We start from the raw sequence: 20,838 nt of genomic DNA on the forward strand, positions 1-20,838 counted from the left end.
TTTAAACTTGTTCCCATGCATACTCATTCCTGATTTTCAAGACAAAATTATTTATTTTATTAAGATGTTATTTTTAACCATCCGTCCGTCCGTCCGTCGTCTTCCGCTTATCCAGGACCGGGTCGCGGGGGCAGCAGACTCAGCAGAGACACCCAGACGTCCCTCTCTCCAGACACCTCCTCCAGCTCCTCCAGGGGGAGCCCAAGGCGTTCCCAGGCCAGCCGAGAGACATAGTCCCTCCAGCGTGTCCTGGGCCGTCCCCTGGGCCTCCTCCCGGTGGGACGTGCCTGGAACACCTCCCGAGGAAGGCGTCCAGGAGGCATCCGGTATAGATGCCCGAGCCACCTCAACTGGCTCCTCTCGATGTGGAGGAGCAGCGGCTCTACTCCGAGCCCCCCCCGGATGGCCGAGCTCCTCACCTTATTTCTAAGGGAGTGCCAGGCCACCCTACGGAGGAAGCTCATTTCAGCCGCTTGTATCCGTGATCTCGTTCTTTCGGTCAGGACCCAAAGTTCATGTCCATAGGTGAGGGTAGGAACGTAGACCGACCAGTAAATTGAGAGCTTTGCTTTTCGGCTCAGCTCTCTCTTCACCACAATGGACCGGCACAGCGCCCCCATTACTGTGGCAGCTGCACCGATCCGTCTGTCGATCTCCCGCTCCATTCTTCCCTCACTCGTGAACAAGACCCCGAGATACTTAAACTCCTCCACTTGAGGCAGGAACTCCCCTCCAACCTGAAGAGGACAAGCCACCCTTTTCCGGTCGAGTACCATGGCCTCGGACTTGGAGGAGCTGATCCTCATCCCAGCCGCTTCACACTCGGCTGCGAACCGCCACAGCGCATGCTGTAGGTCTTGGCTAGAGGGGGCCAGCAGGACCACGTCATCCGCAAAAAGAAGAGACGAAATCCACTGGTCCCCAAACCAGACCCCCTCCGGCCCTTGGCTGCGTCTAGAAATCCTGTCCATAAAAGTTATGAACAGGACCGGCGACAAAGGGCAGCCCTGCCGGAGTCCAACATGCACTGGGAACAGGTCCGACTTAGTGCCGGCAATGCGGACCAAACTCCTGCTCCGCTCGTACAGGGACCGGATGGCCCCTAATAAAGGGCCCCCGATTCCATACGCCTGGAGCACCCCCCACAGGGCATCACGAGGGACACAGTCGAATGCCTTCTCCAGGTCCACAAAACACATGTGAACCGGTTGGGCAAACTCCCATGAACCCTCGAGCACCCTGTAGAGGGTATAGCGCTGGTCCAGTGTTCCACGGCTGGGACGAAAACCACACTGTTCCTCCTGAAGCCGAGGTTCGACTATCGGTCGGACTCTCCTCTCCAATACCCTGGCGTAGGCCTTACCAGGGAGGCTGAGGAGTGTGATCCCCCTGTAGTTGGAACACACCCTCCGGTCCCCCTTCTTATAAAGGGGGACCACCACCCCAGTCTGCCAGTCCAGAGGCACTGTCCCCGACCGCCACGCAATGTTGAAGAGGCGTGTCAACCATGACAGCCCTACAACATCCAGAGACTTGAGGTACTCAGGGCGGATCTCATCCACCCCCGAAGCCTTGCCACCGCGGAGCTTTTTAACCACCTCGGTGACTTCAGCCTGGGTGATGAAAGAGTCCAACCCTGAGTCCCCAGCCTCTGTTTCCACCACGGAATGCGTGATGGCAGGATTGAGGAGATCCTCGAAGTACTCCTTCCACCGCCCGATAATGTCCTCAGTCGAGGTCAGCAGTCTCCCGCCCCCACTATAAACAGTGTTGGCAGAGCACTGCTTCCCCCTCCTGAGGCGTCGGACGGTTTGCCAGAATCGCTTCGAGGCCAACCGGTAGTCCTTCTCCATGGCCTCACCGAACTCTTCCCAGGCCCGAGTTTTTGCCTCTGCCACAGCCCGGGCCGCAGCACGCTTGGCCTCACGGTACCCGTCAGCCGCCTCAGGAGTCCCACAAGCCAACCACAGCCGATAGGACTCCTTCTTCAGCTTAACAGCATCCCTTACTGCCGGTGTCCACCACCGGGTTCTGGGATTGCCGCCACGACAGGCACCGCAGACCTTACGGCCGCAGCTATGGGCAGCAGCATCGACAATAGATGCAGAGAACATGGTCCACTCTGAGTCTATGTCTCCAACATCCCCCGGGATCTGGTCGAAGCTCTCCCGGAGGTGGGAGTTGAATACATCCCTGGCCGAGGGCTCCGCCAGGCGTTCCCAGCAGACCCTCACTATGCGCTTGGGCCTGCCGAGTCTGTCCGGCTTTCTCCTCCTCCAGCGGATCCAACTCACCACCAGGTGATGATCAGTGGACAGCTCAGCCCCTCTCTTCACCCGAGTGTCCAAAACATGCGGCCGAAGGTCTGATGATACGACAACAAAGTCGATCATCGACCTCCTGCCTAGGGTGTCCTGGTGCCAAGTGCACTGATGGACACCCTTATGTTTGAACATGGTGTTCGTTATGGACAATCCGTGACTAGCGCAGAAGTCCAATAACAAAACACCACTCGGATTCAGATCGGGGAGGCCATTCCTCCCGATCACGCCTCTCCAGGTGTCACTGTCGTTCCCCACGTGGGCGTTGAAGTCCCCCAGCAGAATAATGGAGTCCCCGGGAGGCACTATCCAGCACCCCCGACAGGGACGCCAAGAAGGCAGGGTACTCTGCACTACCACTCGGCCCGTAGGCTGAAATGATAGTCAGAGACCTCTCCCCAACCCGATGGCGCAGGGATACAACCCTCTCATCCACTGGGGTAAACCCCAACATGAGACGGCTGAGCTGGGGGGCAACAAGCAAACCCACACCAGCCCGCCGCCTCTCCCCGTGGGCCACTCCAGAGTAGAAGAGAGTCCAACCCCTCTCAAGGAGATGGGTTCCAGAGCCCACGCTGTGCGTGGAGGCGAGCCCGACTATTTCTAGTCGATATCTCTCGACCTCCCGCACAAGCTCAGACTCCTTCCCCCCCAGCGAGGTGACATTCCACGTCCCTAGAGCCAGCCTAAGCATCCGGGGATCGGGCCGTTGAGGTCTCTACCTTCGTCCGCCACCCAATCCTCTTTGCACCGGTCCCTCACGGTTCCACCTGCAGGGGGCCCATTTGATCTTAAATGCACTTTATAGTTTTCCGCTCTTTGTCTTATTATATCTTATATCTTGTTTGTTTCACAATAAATAATCTGTTGGATATTTAAAGTGGTAGTTATGTTGTGCAGATTAGGATTGAAACCACCCAAAATTCCTTTTAAATTCCAGGCTTTAAGGAAACTTAACAAGAAGAATGCCAAAGAGAGCAAAGTGCTGTTATCAAGCTGATGCAGTCATTTAAACTATTCTTGAAAAAAATCTGTTATATATAAAACATAATTATATTTAAATGTAGACGATAAAGTACTTTTTGATTCCATGTCATCAGATGTACAAACTCACAGAAGATCTCTGATAAGTTCATGTTTGAAAAGCTTTAGTTTTTCACTGTGAAAGTTTAGTTTCCATGTGGATTTTTTTTTATCATGAAAGGTTTTAGCAAGAAACAACAAGGTGTGGAAAAATGGACATCTATGCCCATGACCTTCAGAATAAAAGCACAGAATGGTTTAATTTAATGCAGCGATGACATCACAAGTATAAAACTAGACACAGTCGTTGTGACGAATCAATGAGGTGAAGTCCGACTCGGGTGTGTGGCAGTGTAGCTGGGCTCCATCAGCTCCAAAACTCCACGGAAACAATCAAACAAGAAGAAGAAGAAAGAGTTTTGTGGTTTTTGGTGCAACATCTCATCGGCACTAAAATAGCTTATTCTGGATTTAAAGTTCTCTGTTCAATAAATTCCTCTAAGAGGAGGAAGATGAAAGTAGAAACAAGAAAAAAGTCCAACGTTGGTCCTGGTGCAGCTCCTCCTCTGAGTCAAACTGCTTCACCTGAATGTTAAACACCTGAAACCATACAACCCAAACTTCTGAACATAAATACAGAACCCTGTGTAAGTATTAATTACGCATTAACCTTTTCCACATTGTCAGATTAAAACCACAACATTCACTGGATTTTACTGGGATTTATGAGTCAGATCAACACAAACTAGGCCATCGCTGTGCAGTGGAAGAAAAACGATTCAGGGTTTTAAATTTTTACCCATCTGAAAAGTGTGGCATGCTTTTGTATTCAGCCCACCTGAGTCAGTACTTTGTAAAACCTCCTTTGGTTGCAGATCTTTTGGGTTTTTTCTTTGAACATCTATAAACTGACATTTTTGCCACATTCTTCTTGCAAAACATCTCAAGCTTCTCATCTCATGTTGGATGGAGAGCTTCTGTGAACACCAGCAACAGATACTTGGTTGGATTTGACTAGGCCATTCCAACACATAAGGGGTTGCTGGAAGGTACCCCTGCCCCCAGTCTCAAGTCTTCTGCATCCTCTAACAGGTTTTCTTCCAGGATTATCCTGGATTTAGCTCAGTCTATCTTTCCCATCAACTCCCATGCAACAAACTCTAGTATTTGTAAAAAATGTGTAAACCATCTTTGTTCCACTTCTCCACTGATACACTACTTGTGTTGGTCTATCCTATAGAATAGACTGAAGGGCTGAAATAGTTTGATGGGTATAAAAACGTTTGCAAGGCGCTGTGCACTTTAGAACCTTGTAAAAAAGTCATAACAGTATAAAAAAATCACCAACATCAAGTTCATTGTTTGTGTTTGCAGAGGGGACTATTGTGGCAGTTTTGCACTCTTTGCAGCACCAGGTTGGAGTAAGAAACTCAAAACTTTGAGTAAAATAAAAACCATAAAGATAACATTTATAATATTAAATGTTAAGGTTCAGGAGATTTTTCAAAAGTTCAGTCTGTGTCTTTGTTACATTCCTGAAGTCTCTTCCCATCCTAAACTCCTTCGGCTCAGACTGAGCTGAGTTTCACCAGCCCTCTGACCGAGTCTTCGTGCAGAGCGTCCTGAGTGACGGGGTTGTACAGGACAGGTGGGTGGGGTAGCGGTGGTGGTGGGTGCTGTAGGTGCACATGGGCGGGGCAGGACAGGGCACCCTGCGGTGTGCTGCATGGCGTCTCCTCGGGGCTGGCGAAGTGGTGGTGATGGAGGTGATGCAGGTGCAGGTGATGGTGGCAGTGGGAGTCAACGGTGGGATCCCTTAACGTCATGACATCTCCGGCGCAGGACGGCAGGGACGGCTGCGTCGGTGCCAGGTAGGAGCAGGGACCCCCCAGCGTGGGGGTCTTGGCGGGCAGAGGGGCCAGAACGACAGGGTTGCTGTGGAGTAGGGGCGTGGCTGCAGCCTGCAGGACGAACTTGGTGCTCTGAATGCACTGATCCTGGTCACACTGAGAGGACAGGAAAGGAATGGTTAAACCGAGCTGGAAGTAACAGGAAACTCTGTCCTGATGGTGCAGACTCCCTCCAACTTCCATCAGCAGGAACTGTCTCCACCTACCATGTGACTGTGGAGCTGTGTGGAGGTGTAGCTGCTGCTTCCGGTCCCGTTGGACTGGGAGACGGTGTGTGGAGTGTCGGCCTGGATCAGACCCCTCCTGTCAATCAAACTTAAACACAAACATACTAGACAGTTCAGAGGTTATACTGGTTTACGGCTTTATAGTCTTATCTATCAATGTATCTATCTATCTATCTATCTATCTATCTATCTATCTATCTATCTATCTATCTATCTATCTATCTATCTATCTATCTGTCTGTCTATCTGTCTGTCTATCTATCTATCTATCTATCTATCTATCTATCTATCTATCTATCTATCTATCTATCTATCTATCTATCTATCTATCTATCCATCCATCCATCCATCCATCCATCCATCCATCCATCCATCCATCCATCCATCCATCCATCCATCCATCCATCCACGGAGGAGCAGATGTTTACTCCCAGTTCTCCTGGATGATGGAGCTCCTCACCCTTTCTATTCAGCTCATTTTTCTCCATGACAGACTGACGTATTGCCCTTATTATTGAAGGTGAAGCCCATCTTACACTCCATCCTGCCTCCCTCAGGAACATGACACCAGAATAGCTGAACAGCTCTGCTTGAAGCAGATACTCCTCATCCCCATCTGGAGGTAGCATCCCACCTGGTTCCAGTTGATAAAAAGTGGCTTTGACCAGTCTGTTATTTACTGACTCTGGGAGTAAGTAACACCTAGCTGGAAGCTCAGACAATGATCATCATCTTCATGTTTTTTGTTTGTCTTATTGTGTGTGTGTGTGTGTACACAGATGGATACCACCACCTGTCAAGGTGTGAGCAGGTGGAGCAGACATGTTAAAGCTACTAGATGCCTCCACAAACAAACAGACAAACTGCATAATTCATCTCCATATGTGACGTAGCGAAAAACAAACATGCATTCGTTTAGCGGACTGGCATGCTTTTACTTTGAAAATCCACCTCTGCGTTTCTCATCAGGTGGCTTCGATTTCTGTCATCCATCATCGTCTTCCAATCAGGAACCTAAACAAACAGAAGATCTCCAGACATCCTCACAGAAAGATTGGAATGGACTGGATATTTCCTCCTACGCAGCAGAATGTCATAAATCAAGGGATATGGAGGAATTTCAGGGAGCAACCTGAAGTTGGATCAGAACTCCGATTCCTTGGACGGGTCTGCGTCGAGAACTATCATTCTTAAACAGCTGATAGAACCACAAAGACAAGGGATTAGTTTGGGAAACCTGTCAAGCTCTACCATACTGAGTTACATTGTGCAGAAAAGCAGGTGAAGATGTTGGGAAAATCTACAACCAGGAGAACGTGAGAGATGGATTCAACCTGCCCACTGACTCCGTATCGCTGATAAACAGTAGGAGGTCTGGGGGGAGAAGATCTGAGGAGGACCAGGATGCTGGGAGAAGATGGAACGATCCAAACATCGAGTCTGACCGTTTTTATCGGGAATTCTTCAGCTTCTATCGACAGCAACAGAAAACTGAGGATGGAGGTGTCTAGGCGACAGCCTTAGTGTTACTTTAAATCTACTTTACAGTCCTTTTTCTAGACCAGACTTTAGTCTTAGTTTTAAGTTTAGACCTAATTCACCACCACCATTATAGCAGTCTTTAGTTTAATTGGTATTCCAGGCCAGACTTTAGACCCAGCTCTAGCCATGATTTCATTATCAACTTTAGTCATTATCAGTCGTGGCTGAGTTAAGATTATCAGGATTTTAGTCTTGACTTTAGTTCAGTTTAGTCCTCATGTTAGCCCTGACTTTATGATCCTGATGTTAACACTAGCTTGAGGCCTGATTTGTGTAGTTCATGACTTTAGCCTTTTTAGTCCCGATCCTAAATCTAGTTCTGTTTTTCCTAGTTCTAACTCTGGTTTTAGGTCCAAGTCTTGTCTTGATTTTAAAAACTAACTTTAGTCCTGATATAGGACATGATTTATGTTCTGTTTGTCCTCATTCTAGCTCTCATTTTAGTCCCGGTTCTTGTCCTGATTTTAAGACTTACTTTAGGTTCTAGCCCCGATTTAGTTCCAGTTCTGATCCCGATTTCAAAACTGAATTTAGTCCTAATTTAGATGACTATTTTATGTTTCGTTTCCAGTCCTGATCTCAGCGCGAACTTTAGTCCTGATGTAGGTAACGACCTTAGTTCTGCCAAAGCATGATTTTAGTTTTGACCAAAGTTCAGTGTAGTCAGTTCTGGTCCTGCTCTCAGTACTAACATTGGTTCTGTTTAGCTCTTAATCCAGTCCTGGCTTTTGCCTGAGCTCTGTTCCTGATATCAGTACCAACATTAATTCTGGGTTTAGTTGCTGACCTTGGTGGCAGAGGTCCACACAGAGCTGAGCAGCAGTTGGTGAGGACACTTCCATAACTGTAGGGGTTGTGTTTGTCCTTCCCCTCCTTTTTGGACCAGGTTCCTTTGATCTAAACAGTAACATCAGGATCAAGATTACAACATTAGAACTGATCCGCAATGTGAGAACCAGCAGGGTTTCTGTGTTGGTGTCCCTGGATCCCACACTGGGAGGCGGTGTACTCACGTCCTCGTTGGTGGTTTGGTTGGAGCTGATCAGGTACGTATGGAAGCCCGACAGGCCGACGATGGACCAGACAGAGAAGAAACACACCACCACCTCCAGGATAGTGCAGACTAAAGTCAAGGACGGATTCAGCTTTTAGATTTAAAGGTTGACCGAGGTTCACAATTTAAAAACAACATCTGGAGTGAAGATTGAGAGGATTTCTTTCTCCACATCAGGTCTGATATTACAGGAGAGCAGCGTGCTGATGTCTGTCAGGGTGGGACAGAAACCCTTTGACCTTGGCAGTCCATTATAGCACATATTGAGCTGTATATCGCCACAACATCAGAAGGATTGATTTATAAGAAACACAGACATTGGGGGGGGGTTGGGGTGTATGAGAGCTAATTAATGTCTGGTTGATTTTCTGAGTCAGATGTGAACTCCGTGTTGGGAAGACTGGATGTTTACAGCTTTTCCAGTCCATTTGTGTCTCATTTTAGTTCTGATTAGTGCGTCTTTTAGCCAGAATGACTTTAATTCAACACTTACAGCTACATTTAGACCTGGTTTGGTCCATCAGTTTGACTGTTTTCTCAAGTCTGCATTAAAAATCAAGTAACGTTGTGTTTTGTACATAAAAACATGACTCTGGTGTGCAGACATTTACTGACCTCTATTTCTGTCAGGAGGAAAAGCAAAAGCATGTTCAAAAACTTGAAAAACAGAACTTTTGGACCTCTAAAGGATATCTAGCAGGACTGTCTTTGAGTGTGGTCAGGAATCCTGTCCGGTTTGATCCTGGAAGACCAAAGAGAAGAATAAGAAAAGATTTATAACTCCACCAACACTGTTTACAACCCAAAAAAGGAATGTCCATCCATCCATCATGAAAAATCTCCAAAGGGACGTGCACAGGAGTCATCCTTAGATTAGATAGAAGCTCCGTCTGGATGATGGAGCTCCTCACCTTATATCTAAGGTAGAACCTGCAGAGGAAGCTTTTTCAGCAGCTCTCATTCATTATCTCTTTTTTACAATCAAGATCTACATCTCAGTCTGGAACCTTCTCCATGGTGCCAATATACAGGAACAAGACACCAAGTCTGTCCATCAGAAATACGCTACGTATGTCTGTCTACTTATACATGTACATGAAGAAGGTTGAGGTCAAGACTCTGTGCAGGCCAGGCCTGTTTCTCTACACCTGCAGCCATGGAAGTGGTTGGAACACCAGAATTCATTCATTCGTTGACCCAAAACATTAGGTAATCCAGCGTACGTCATGGATGACACAAAGACACAATTTGTTCCTTATTTTAAGTTGAATCTATAAAAATGGGGTCTGTCCAGTTTGACAGACAGAAAGCAGAACAGCTTTAGCTCCAACAAGGTAAATCCCAGCAAGGTGTGAATCTAGACAACTGGATGAGACCTAAAAACATGAGAGAAATCACAGAAACATTTGAAAGTTTTTAACCTTTGACTGTTTGTGGTGAACGCGTCAGTCTGGTCTGGAGTAAACCTGGGTGTTTTAAACACACACAAACACTCCGCAGCAGTAAAAACACAGAGGAGAGGTAAAGGCGTCAGAGACTTTCAGTGAATTTCATGCAGATCAAAGTCACCACTCTGTGCTGGATCTTTTTATAGCAACGCTGCTAAAAACAGAAAACAAGGAGCGCTCAGAAGAAAACACGAGTTTATCTGAAACAGTCTGCTGGTTGTTAAAGAGCGTCACAGCTCTGGAGTTCAGAACTTCAGGGCAGATAAACAACTTTAACGGCCTAAACAGAGACTGGTAGATGTGAGGAACTGGAAAAACCAATGACCAACGTTAAAACTCCTTCAGAGCAGACGCTGCTATCAACCATCTAGTTCAGTTCTTTAGTTCACTTCTGAAAGATGACAGATTCTGGAAGTTGTCCTGAACCATTATCCAGCTTTGGATAGATGCAACAATTGCAGAGAAGTGAAAGTCTTTTAGGTATTTTAATGCAAAGCTACAGCTTTCTGTCACACTCTGATCTGAAAACACCAACAGACTTAAGCATCAGCATCTTTGCAGGCAGAGCTAAAATGGTTCATTACCGGGTCTTTCAGTAGGATAATGATCCAAACATAGTCACATTAACACAGAAATGGTTCAGCAGATACAAAATCAACCTTCTTCTATGGTCATCTGAGTCTGCAGATCTAAATCCAACAGAAACCTGAAGAGAAGAGAGCATCATGGAGGATCTAAGAGTCTGGACAATGTGGACAGATTGTGCAAAGATGAATGGTTAAAGATATCTGTCTTGGTGATTCAATGTGGTGACACGGAAAGTTTTCATGTAGTTAAATTAAAAGCTGGATTTTTCAGAAATCGGTCTGGGATTATGCTGCTGCTATGCGTTTTACACATTGTTCTTAAGCTTTGTCTCTTCAGACCAGAAACCTTCAAACAAGCAGACAATGCTGTGTTTTTAAAGAGATCAGCTGTTGAATCACACCAGAAGCAGTATGAAGAGGCGGCAGAAGCAGAGTTACTCACTGAGGACGACGTGTGTGACGACGAAGGTGAAGATAAAGATGGTGAGGAAGGAGAGGGAGAGGATGAAGAGGTAGAAGAAGCGGTAGTTCCTCCGTCCGACGCAGTTCCCCACCCAGGGACAGTGATGGTCGAAACGCTCTGGAGAAATAAAAGAAATGCAGAAATTGAAACATAAAGAACCTGGGAAACAAATGGCGCTTTGCTGATTTTCACTGAAAGAGTTCAACAAAATGTAAATTCCTGCGGAAATTGAGAGAAAACCACAACATACGAAAAGATGCGTGGAGCTAAAACAAATCAACTCATACTGACCGACACAGTTGTTACAGAGGCTGCAGTGCGATGCTCGAGGCGGCCGGAAGATCTTGCACGTGAAGCAGTACTTCAGTTTGACCGTCTGTCCGTTGATGAGAACCTCTCTGGTGCGAGGCGGAGGCTTCGAGCATCCCGTCGAGTCTGAAATTGCACAACAAGCAACAAATTACTGGAGAGCTGCTGAGCTTTAACCCCCTCAGACCTGAGAGGTCGCATCAACAATCAGAAATAAGAACAAGAATCCAAATCTTTGACTGAAATGATTCAGCTGGTCTCTTCCCCACAAATAAGGTAAGGAACTCCATCATCCAGGAGGAGCTTGGAGTAGAGCTGCTGCTCCTCCACATCAAAAGGAGTCACCTGAGGATGTTCATCTGATCAGGATGATCCTGGATGGCTTCCTTTAGAGGATTACCAGAAACATGTCACCAAGAGTTTAACTAGAGGATGGATGGATGGATGGATGGATGGATGGATGGATGGATGGACGCATGGATGGATGGACGGATGGATGGATGGATGGATGGATGGATGGACGCATGGATGGATGGATGGATGGATGGATGGACGCATGGATGGATGGACGCATGGATGGATGGATGGATGGATGGATGGACGCATGGATGGATGGACGCATGGATGGATGGATGGATGGATGGATGGATGGATGGATGGACGCATGGATGGATGGATGGATGGAAGGACGAATGGATGGATGGATGGATGGATGGATGGATGGATGGATGGACGCATGGATGGATGGATGGATGGATGGATGGATGGATGGATGGACGCATGGATGGATGGATGGATGGATGGATGGATGGACGGAGGGATGGATGGATGGATGCATGGATGGATGGATGGACGCATGGATGGATGGATGGATGGATGGATGGATGGATGGACGCATGGATGGATGGATGGATGGATGGATGGATGGATGGATGGATGCATGGATGGATGGATGGACGCATGGATGGATGGATGGATGGATGGATGGATGGATGGACGCATGGATGGATGGATGGATGGATGGATGGATGGATGGACGCATGGATGGATGGATGGATGGATGGATGGATGGATGTTCTACAGATTCAATCTAAATTCTTGAATAAACTGAAAATTTTCCCTCCCTGTGAAATCTGGAATTCGTTTATCTGACATCCAAACGACTTTCTGGATTAAATTACCGAGTCTCATCACATCAAGCAGAGCAGAGAGAAAAACTCTGAAGCTATCCGTTTCCTCCATCTCTAACCCTCTCTGAGCTCTGACAGCGATAACATCACCCATGTCAGAACGTGATCCGTCTCCGAATGCCGGTTGGTGATGACTGACAGCATCCTCACAGAAACATCAAGAAATAAATAAAGGAATACGATAACAGGTTTCCAGAAATAGACCAGAGAGCTTAGATGTTGACGTTCAGTTTCTGTGGAAATGTTTCTGGGAGAGAGGGGGTGACATGTTACCCAACTCTCCAACAGCAAGTTGGAGCAAGGAGGAGGAGGAGAAGCAGCCAAACTCCAAAGACAGCCCTTCCTGGAAAACTACTTAACAACACATTCAGAAAGTCTGAAAGTTCTGGAGGTCTTACTCAGAACTTTTACACAAAACCCACAAAGATTTGCAAAATATCTCCCGCTCCATGGTTACCGATCTGCTTCTCCAGGTCTGCGGCCTCGTCCGGCGTTGCTCTGGGCAGGACGCCGGGGTCACTGAAGCTTGCCCTGAACAGCATCCCCATCACGAAGACAAAGAGGACGGCGCCAGCGGCCGGGATGGCCGGACTCAGGTGGGACGCCAAATAGGGACAGCTGAGGACACAGAAACAGGCTGAGGGTCTCGACCAATCACAGAGCTCAACACATTACACCATTAGGAAAACTGAAAGATAAAACAACAACCAATTAGCCTTTATTCTTATTTAGGTATGGGGCAAAAGTGGGAGGGGCTAAAGAGTGTCTAAAGAATCAGGAGCCAAAAAATATGAGGACAGAAAGTTAATGGCCGGTAAGTTAGGGACCTGAAGTGTTGAAGGCCAAAGAGTGAGGGGCCCAAGGTGTCACTGGTCTGAAATTCAATAGACTAAAGAGTTGGGAAAATGACAGTCGAGAGCCCTAAGTGTTAAATAAACCAGGGGCCGTTGAGTCAGATATTCTCAAGGGTAAGAAGGTGGTAATTAGCATGAGGAAGTCAGGGGCCCAGTCTAAAGGGTCAGGGGCCTGAAATATTACAGGCCAAAGACTTTAGGTCCAGAAGATGCTTGAAGTATCAGTGGCATGAAATGGAAGAGACTAAAGAGTCAAGAGTCAAAAGCATGACAGGTCAAGGGCCTGAAGAGACAAGGACCTGAGGAGTAAGAGGTCAAAGCCTTGAGGACCAGAGAGTGAGGGGCCCGAGGTTTCCGGGGCCTAAAATGAAATAGAATGAATCGCTAGAGGCTAAAGTGATTTATCAGGGGTTTAAAGATCAAAGAGCCAGGACCCAACATGTCATGGGCCCACGAGTTAAGGGCTTTAGGTGTAAGAGCCTAAAGAGACAGAGATCAGACCAGAGAGTCAGGGGCCCAAAAGTGCTAATTACCTATTGTTAATGGGCTAAATGTGTAACAAGCAAAGTATCAGAGCCCAGAGTCAGGGGAAAATAACCTAGGGGTCCAAAGTTTCATTAAGTCAGGCATCAAAGGTCAGGGACCAGAACTTTAGAAGCTAGAGTCAAGGGCCAGCGAGTAAGAAGCCAAACAATCAGGGTGAGAAAAGAATCAGGGGCCAATGAGCCAGGAGCCACAAAGTTGAGGTCAAACGTTAGAGCAGGGCACATCCACTTGGAGCTTCATCTGTATCTCAGAGAAATAAAATCCTTCAATTTGAATAATTTGAGGATTAAAATCCTCATTTCAAAGTTTAATGTTCCAGGAAAAGTTTAGAAAATCAAAGGTTGAGTTTTGATCCGACATCTGCTGGTTATCTCTAAAATATAAACTTCACTTCCTTTAAACAAACAAACAAACAAACAAACGTGTGTGACTCACTCAAAGGCGAAGAAGAGGCCGCTGGTGAGGAGGATCAGGACCAGGGTCAGGTAGAACACCCCGGTCTGCCTCGCCATCATTATCCGCCCGTCGCAGTAAAACCGGTTCCTCCCCGGGAACACCTGCCACTTCTTGCGGGGGTTTCGGCTACAGTGTCCGGTGCAGGGGGGTGGCTCTGTGTCGGGGGCGGAGGAGGGCGGGGAGGAGCAGCTGTTGCTGCGGGTGCAGATCTGGTTGTACCGGCCCGGTCCGCCCGGAACAGCGTGCTGGATCTGAGACATGAGTCCTGACAGGGGAGCGTGCACGTGCGGGCGGAGATGAAAGACAATCAAAGGTGTGCGCGTGGATCTGCCTCCAATGAAAATCCTCGCGCTCGCTTTTCATCACGAACCCGAACCCGAACAAAGCGACAATGTTTTATTATTGTTATTATTAAGATTATTATTCTGTAAACAAAACACGCACTGGAGACCCCAGTCTGGTACCCGATCTGCGTTCTGCTGACCCAGTCTCTAGACACACCCCGGGTAAACTGGTTCCAGTTCTGGACAGGAGTGGGTGCGATCCAGGTCCGTTGACAGGAGCGGCACCGGGCGTTCTGATGGTCCGTGCCTGTGCAAAAGGAGGAAAAAAATGAGAAGAAAAAGGAGGAGGAGGTGAAAAACATCCCGATCCTCTGCAGAGCCGCTGAAGCTTGCGGAGATCTTCTGTTGTTAGCAGGATATATCACTACGCAAAAAACCAAAACAGACATAATGAAGTCAAAACCTTCCAGTCAAAGCAGAGGGCTTACAAAAACACTTTTAATGTTCTTTTTCCTCAGTTTTGTCTATCAGGTTGTCTCACTCCATAATAATAAATAGGAAACAGGAAATAAGACCGAAATCCGTTAAAAAGATAGGAAAATGTAAAGGCAACCTGTTTTTATTTGCATTTTATTGAAAACTGCCATTTAAAAAAGAAACATTTCTAACGTTCTCAATAATCAGTGGAAAAATATTTATTGGCATTACAGCAAAAAAACAAACCAACCTGTTCTTTTAATCGCTTCTCCACATTATTTAGCAGACCGGCATTTAATGTATGAGCCCCCCAGAGCTCTCATAATGACATTTTCTTAATTTCCAAAGTCAGAACTAATTAAAACACTGATTAATCCATTTTCAGATTGCCTCCCCGCCTTGGGGTGGGCTGCAATGAAGACAACTTTTTCATCTTTTATAGCTGCTTTGCTCAAGTACAATATTCCTTTTTATTAAATTTTCGGTATATATAAAAGTATAAGTTATCTCTCCCTCGCCTGTCAGAGAGAGAGATGTCATTGTAGTGAGACATCTTGCTTTCAGTTTCCGTTTTAATGTGCATTCCTCAAAATATAATAAACGATCTTTGGTTCTGGATTCCGTCTCGTTTTCTTCTGGTTAAAATGTTCAATTCAGTTTTATTTCTATAACACCAATTCACAACACATGTCGTCTCAAGGTTCTTCACAACAGTCAGGTTCATACATTCCTATTAATCCTAATCATTGAACAGTTCAGTCAGATTCATTTATTTATTCAAATTGGATAAAAAGTTTTTCTGTCTGGGTTGTTTAAGTTAAAACGGTGTGAATCTTAAACCTATGATATCTTTTCAGTGAAGTCGCCACGTTTCTGATTTACTTTCTACTTCATGGGAAAATATTTTTTTTATTCCTCTTTAGTGTTTGTACCCGGAGGTTTTACGGAGACGGACCGAAGCAGCATGACGGCCGCGAATGTTGTTGGAGACTCAAGTGTCAGAAAAGACGGTGTTACTGACGAAGAAGACAAACTGCAGGTGTTAAAAGGTGAGTAGCTTCTGATTGGAGGATAAAACAAAGGCCAGCCGCTGCCGCCGAACTCCAGTCAAAATTCTGCCAATTTAAGGTCCAATTCACCTGCCTGCTGCTGCAGGGGTCAGGACTCACTGACCTGTTTACGGTAGACTTTATCGATCTTCCTCCAAAGGTTCTGCTGACAGTTTACTCCCTGAGACACAAAACCGCGTCCACGCTGTGGTCCTACAATGCCAGGGCGGAAAGACATCAGCAACGACGTTAGGGAAGCAGTTGTTTCTGCACATCAGTCTGGGAGGTTTTTACCTAACTACATGAAGTCCACCATTTTACAGAGACAAGTGGAAAACATTTCAGACAGCTGCCAATCTTCCCAGGAGTGGACGTTGCAGGACGTTCAGCTCAAGGTCAGACAGATGACAGAAGAACCAAGAGCTTCATCTCAGACTCTGTAGGCTTCAGTTAGCAAGTTAGTGACATGTAGAAAAAGACTGGAAGTGTTGCTTGTTGGAAAAGGACTTGGCCGTAATGCACACTCTCCTCTGTCAAGCACGGTGGTGGAGGTGTGATGGTATGGACTTTGTTTGAAGTAGGACTGTATTATCTTATGTATAAAGGAATTTTTTGAAAAGGTTGAAGGAAAAAGCTTATTAATAAAAAGTATATGGCAGCACATCTTTGGTTTGTAAAAAATCACCACAAGACTTCTGGAACAGCTTCCTTTGGACAGATGAGACCAACAGGAGAAGTCTGACGTTTATACTTAGTGGCATGTTTGGACAAACCCAAACACCTAATAACAACTGTTAAGTAAGGTAGTGGAGGTATTATGTTGTGGACCATCATCTCTTCTGTATATCAACATATTCTAGAGTCAAACCTGAAGCCATCTGTCTAACAGCTGCAGCTTGGCCTGAACTGGACCATCAACAGAACAACAGAAAATCTACTGCAGAATGGCTGAAAAAGAAACAAATCAATGTGCTCAATGGCCTAGTCAAAGTTCAGACCCGATTGAAATGATGCGGTTGGATGAATGTCTGGAAGCCTCAATGAACTGAAGCGATGAACAGCTTCTCCAGTTCGGCTTAATCTCTGATAACGAACATTGAAGATGAAGGATTTTTGTGTTTTCCAACAATGAGATTAAAATACTTTTAGAACCCGGTGAAGACAAAGATGTCCATGAATGTGAAAGATTCCCCCGGTTCCCCTCTCAAATCCGCCCATGTCAGCGAGGTCTGATGTAGCACCTGTCTGCTGTGACATCACAGCTCACCTGACTTCCTGTTTCCAGGTGCGGCATTTTTGACCACGGTGGCCTCGGCGGGGATGGTTGCAGGGTTCGGCTCCACGTTGGCGCTGGCCAAGAAGAAGAGCCCGGAGTGGTTCAGTAAGGTAAACTCCGACAGGTGACGGGCGTCAGGGTTGGAAGAACAGGTGAAAAATGCAGCTGTTTTAGTCATAAACTGAACAAAAAGTTCCAATTTTCCAGAAAAGAGGAACGGATTCAGCATTTTTATATAAAGTGGACAGATAGGAGAGGATATAGTAGGAATTTAAAGCCTTAATTAGAGACAGAACCAGAACAAATACAGCCTCATGCTTAGTGTCGTCGTAATTTAGTTTGAAAAGTGAAAGAGGTGTTTGTGAAAGGATTACGTCTGTTCACCCTCCTGACTCCGGATCTGACAGCAGTTCTGAGAAGACAGCGTGCCGGACTCGTCTGTGTCCGAGATAAACAATCCGGCGGCTGTTCCTCGCTTCTATTTCTGTCACAGAGCGGCTTTGTTGTCTGCGGCGGCTCTCTGACGGGAGACTTCACTTGAGCTGGAGGCCCCTGCTGCTTCGCTCCTGTTCCAGTTTTACCAGAAAATAGTTTAGAACCAGAACTGCTGAAGGTTCTGGTCGTTTCTCCATCACGTATTAGAACAAACGCGAAGTAGGGATCTGAAAAATGTCACAAAATAGGATTTTTTTTTTATCTTTGAAAGTAAACCTTCGTTCCTGTTCCAGGTTTTACGTCTGTGCTCAACCAGTCCTGTGTCAACTGAGGGGCAGTGTGTCAGGGGCCGAAGCATCAGAGTCAATGGAGTCAGGGGCCGAAGCATCAGAGTCAATGGAGTCAGGGGCCGAAGCATCAGAGTCAATGGAGTCAGGGGCCGAAGCATCAGAGTCAATGGAGTCAGGGGCCGAAGCATCAGAGTCAATGGAGTCAGGGGCCGAAGCATCAGAGTCAATGGAGTCAGGGGCCGAAGCATCAGAGTCAGTGGAGTCAGGGGCCGAAGCATCAGAGTCAATGGAGTCAGGGGCCGAAGCATCAGAGTCAGTGGAGTCAGGGGCCGAAGCATCAGAGTCAATGGAGTCAGGGGCCGAAGCATCAGAGTCAATGGAGTCAGGGGCCGAAGCATCAGAGTCAGTGGAGTCAGGGGCCGAAGCATCAGAGTCAATGGAGTCAGGGGCCGAAGCATCAGAGTCAATGGAGTCAGGGGCCGAAGCATCAGAGTCAGTGGAGTCAGGGGCCGAAGCATCAGAGTCAATGGAGTCAGGGGCCGAAGCATCAGAGTCAGTGGAGTCAGGGGCCGAAGCATCAGAGTCAATGGAGTCAGGGGCCGAAGCATCAGAGTCAATGGAGTCAGGGGCCGAAGCATCAGAGTCAGTGGAGTCAGGGGCCGAAGCATCAGAGTCAGTGGAGTCAGGGGCCGAAGCATCAGAGTCAGTGGAGTCAGGGGCCGAAGCATCAGAGTCAGTGGAGTCAGGGGCCGAAGCATCAGAGTCAGTGGAGTCAGGGGCCGAAGCATCAGAGTCAATGGAGTCAGGGGCCGAAGCATCAGAGTCAATGGAGTCAGGGGCCGAAGCATCAGAGTCAATGGAGTCAGGGGCCGAAGCATCAGAGTCAGTGGAGTCAGGGGCCGAAGCATCAGAGTCAATGGAGTCAGGGGCCGAAGCATCAGAGTCAATGGAGTCAGGGGCCGAAGCATCAGAGTCAATGGAGTCAGGGGCCGAAGCATCAGAGTCAATGGAGTCAGGGGCCGAAGCATCAGAGTCAATGGAGTCAGGGGCCGAAGCATCAGAGTCAATGGAGTCAGGGGCCGAAGCATCAGAGTCAGTGGAGTCAGGGGCCGAAGCATCAGAGTCAATGGAGTCAGGGGCCGAAGCATCAGAGTCAATGGAGTCAGGGGCCGAAGCATCAGAGTCAATGGAGTCAGGGGCCGAAGCATCAGAGTCAGTGGAGTCAGGGGCCGAAGCATCAGAGTCAGTGGAGTCAGGGGCCGAAGCATCAGAGTCAGTGGAGTCAGGGGCCGAAGCATCAGAGTCAATGGAGTCAGGGGCCGAAGCATCAGAGTCAGTGGAGTCAGGGGCCGAAGCATCAGAGTCAGTGGAGTCAGGGGCCGAAGCATCAGAGTCAATGGAGTCAGGGGCCGAAGCATCAGAGTCAATGGAGTCAGGGGCCGAAGCATCAGAGTCAGTGGAGTCAGGGGCCGAAGCATCAGAGTCAGTGGAGTCAGGGGCCGAAGCATCAGAGTCAGTGGAGTCAGGGGCCGAAGCATCAGAGTCAGTGGAGTCAGGGGCCGAAGCATCAGAGTCAATGGAGTCAGGGGCCGAAGCATCAGAGTCAATGGAGTCAGGGGCCGAAGCATCAGAGTCAATGGAGTCAGGGGCCGAAGCATCAGAGTCAGTGGAGTCAGGGGCCGAAGCATCAGAGTCAATGGAGTCAGGGGCCGAAGCATCAGAGTCAGTGGAGTCAGGGGCCGAAGAGTCAGTTACAGGTGACCAAAAATGTAAGTTAATAAAGATTTGAGGACCCGAGAGTCAAGGGGCCCATAGTGTGATGTGGATGACATATTCCCCTGAGCAGAGATGTGATTGGATGATATCTGAGTTCTGCCCATATTTGGTTTAATTAATAACCAACAGAAATTCATATTTGTTTTAGCATCGCCATGGTTACAGTCTCTGGACTCCTGTTAGTCGTCACCCAACGGAACGATGAACCCAACCTGCTCATGTAAAATCTGTTTCCTCCGCAGGGTGTGGCAACGTCGGCCCCTGAGACCGGAGCCTCATTGGCCCTCAGAGCTCTGGGTTGGGGCTCCCTGTTTGCCTGGTGTGGAGTGGGTCTGCTCAGCGTCACCGTGTGGAAAGCTCTCGGCGTTCACAGTGTACGTTTTTTTTTTTTTATCCCACAGATTCTTTTTGTGCCAGGAAATCAAACAAGAAGGTTTGGAATATTTCTTGAAAATTGTGAATTTGGGGGGAAATTTCAAGAGTACTTTTTTCAAATATTGTTTTAATTAAAAAGGCTGTAAAATTCAGAAAAATAACAGAAAATAAGTGTTGAAGTATTGATTAGGTTGGTTAAAAACATTTACAAATGTTTAATTATAATTTATTCCTCACAATAATCATCATACTTCAAGAAATATTTCTTTTAAAAAGATTCAAATCTGGAGAATAAAATAATTTTCTAGAAAGTTGCTCCAGATTAAAATCTGGTTTAGAGGAGATGGTGGAATGTTTGTCGTTTCCTCCGTCTGACCCGCTGGTCCTCTCCGTCTCTTTCAGTTGGCAGAGTTCAGGCACAAGATGCAGTCGTTCTTCCCGGCCATCCCGAAGAGCCCTGAGGCTGCGGCCGGATCAGAGCCGCTGGACTGGGACTCTGTGTTCGGGTCCAAGTGATCTGGGTCAGCCAGAGACTAAAACCCAGACTGATCCGCAGCAGTTTGTACCCAGTTCTGGTGGAGTCCACCGGGCCTTGGGTTTTCAGGACAGAGACGGAACCCATCAGTTCCTCAGGATGTCTCCTGCTTCTGTAAAGATTTTACAGCTGAAAACTGAAAACGTGATGCTGGAACAAGAACCGTCACCAGATGTAAATAAAAATATTTATTTAAAACTTTAAATGGAGGAATTTGTTCTTTTGAGAATCTTAGGGCAGGATTCCTTATTTTCTCTCTCGTGTCATACAGCTCTCCCACAGAACCACACAACCCTCAAAGTCTTGCTTGTTTCCAGATGTTCTCTGCTCTCAGATCTGTTTTCGGATCTCTGGAGTGAATTAACGAGCACGCCCCAAAGAGGCAACGATGTCCCAGTAAAACTGTTAGTC

The 20,838-nt window shown here is 47.3% G+C and overlaps 3 protein-coding genes across 3 annotated transcripts; 1 reads left to right on the forward strand and 2 right to left on the reverse strand.

Moving 5' to 3' along the window:
• Positions 1–3,578: 3,578 nt before the first annotated feature.
• On the reverse strand, positions 3,579–14,603 carry LOC124882555 (palmitoyltransferase ZDHHC14-like). The gene is made up of 9 exons (XM_047389000.1): positions 13,910–14,603; positions 12,532–12,692; positions 10,867–11,010; positions 10,555–10,692; positions 8,771–8,819; positions 8,037–8,139; positions 7,811–7,920; positions 5,461–5,569; positions 3,579–5,350 (listed from the first exon to the last, which is right to left on the reverse strand). Exons 1-9 carry the CDS (start codon positions 14,188–14,190, stop codon positions 4,913–4,915), a joined length of 1,533 nt encoding a protein of 510 aa, XP_047244956.1. The 5' UTR covers positions 14,191–14,603; the 3' UTR covers positions 3,579–4,912.
• Positions 14,604–15,616: 1,013 nt separating this feature from the next.
• tmem242 (transmembrane protein 242) lies at positions 15,617–20,632 on the forward strand. Its single transcript, XM_047387607.1, has 4 exons — positions 15,617–15,740; positions 17,026–17,126; positions 19,760–19,891; positions 20,295–20,632. Exons 1-4 carry the CDS (start codon positions 15,656–15,658, stop codon positions 20,406–20,408), a joined length of 432 nt encoding a protein of 143 aa, XP_047243563.1. The 5' UTR covers positions 15,617–15,655; the 3' UTR covers positions 20,409–20,632.
• Positions 17,644–19,541, reverse strand: LOC124881979 (serine-aspartate repeat-containing protein I-like; the record flags this gene model as incomplete). The annotated part of the gene is made up of 1 exon (XM_047388004.1): positions 17,644–19,541. A coding segment is annotated over one exon (1,767 nt), but the record flags the coding sequence as incomplete, so codon positions are not given.
• Positions 20,633–20,838: the final 206 nt, after the last annotated feature.

Source organism: Girardinichthys multiradiatus, chromosome 15 (genome assembly GCF_021462225.1).
Source record: "Girardinichthys multiradiatus isolate DD_20200921_A chromosome 15, DD_fGirMul_XY1, whole genome shotgun sequence".
Lineage (NCBI taxonomy): Eukaryota > Metazoa > Chordata > Actinopteri > Cyprinodontiformes > Goodeidae > Girardinichthys > Girardinichthys multiradiatus.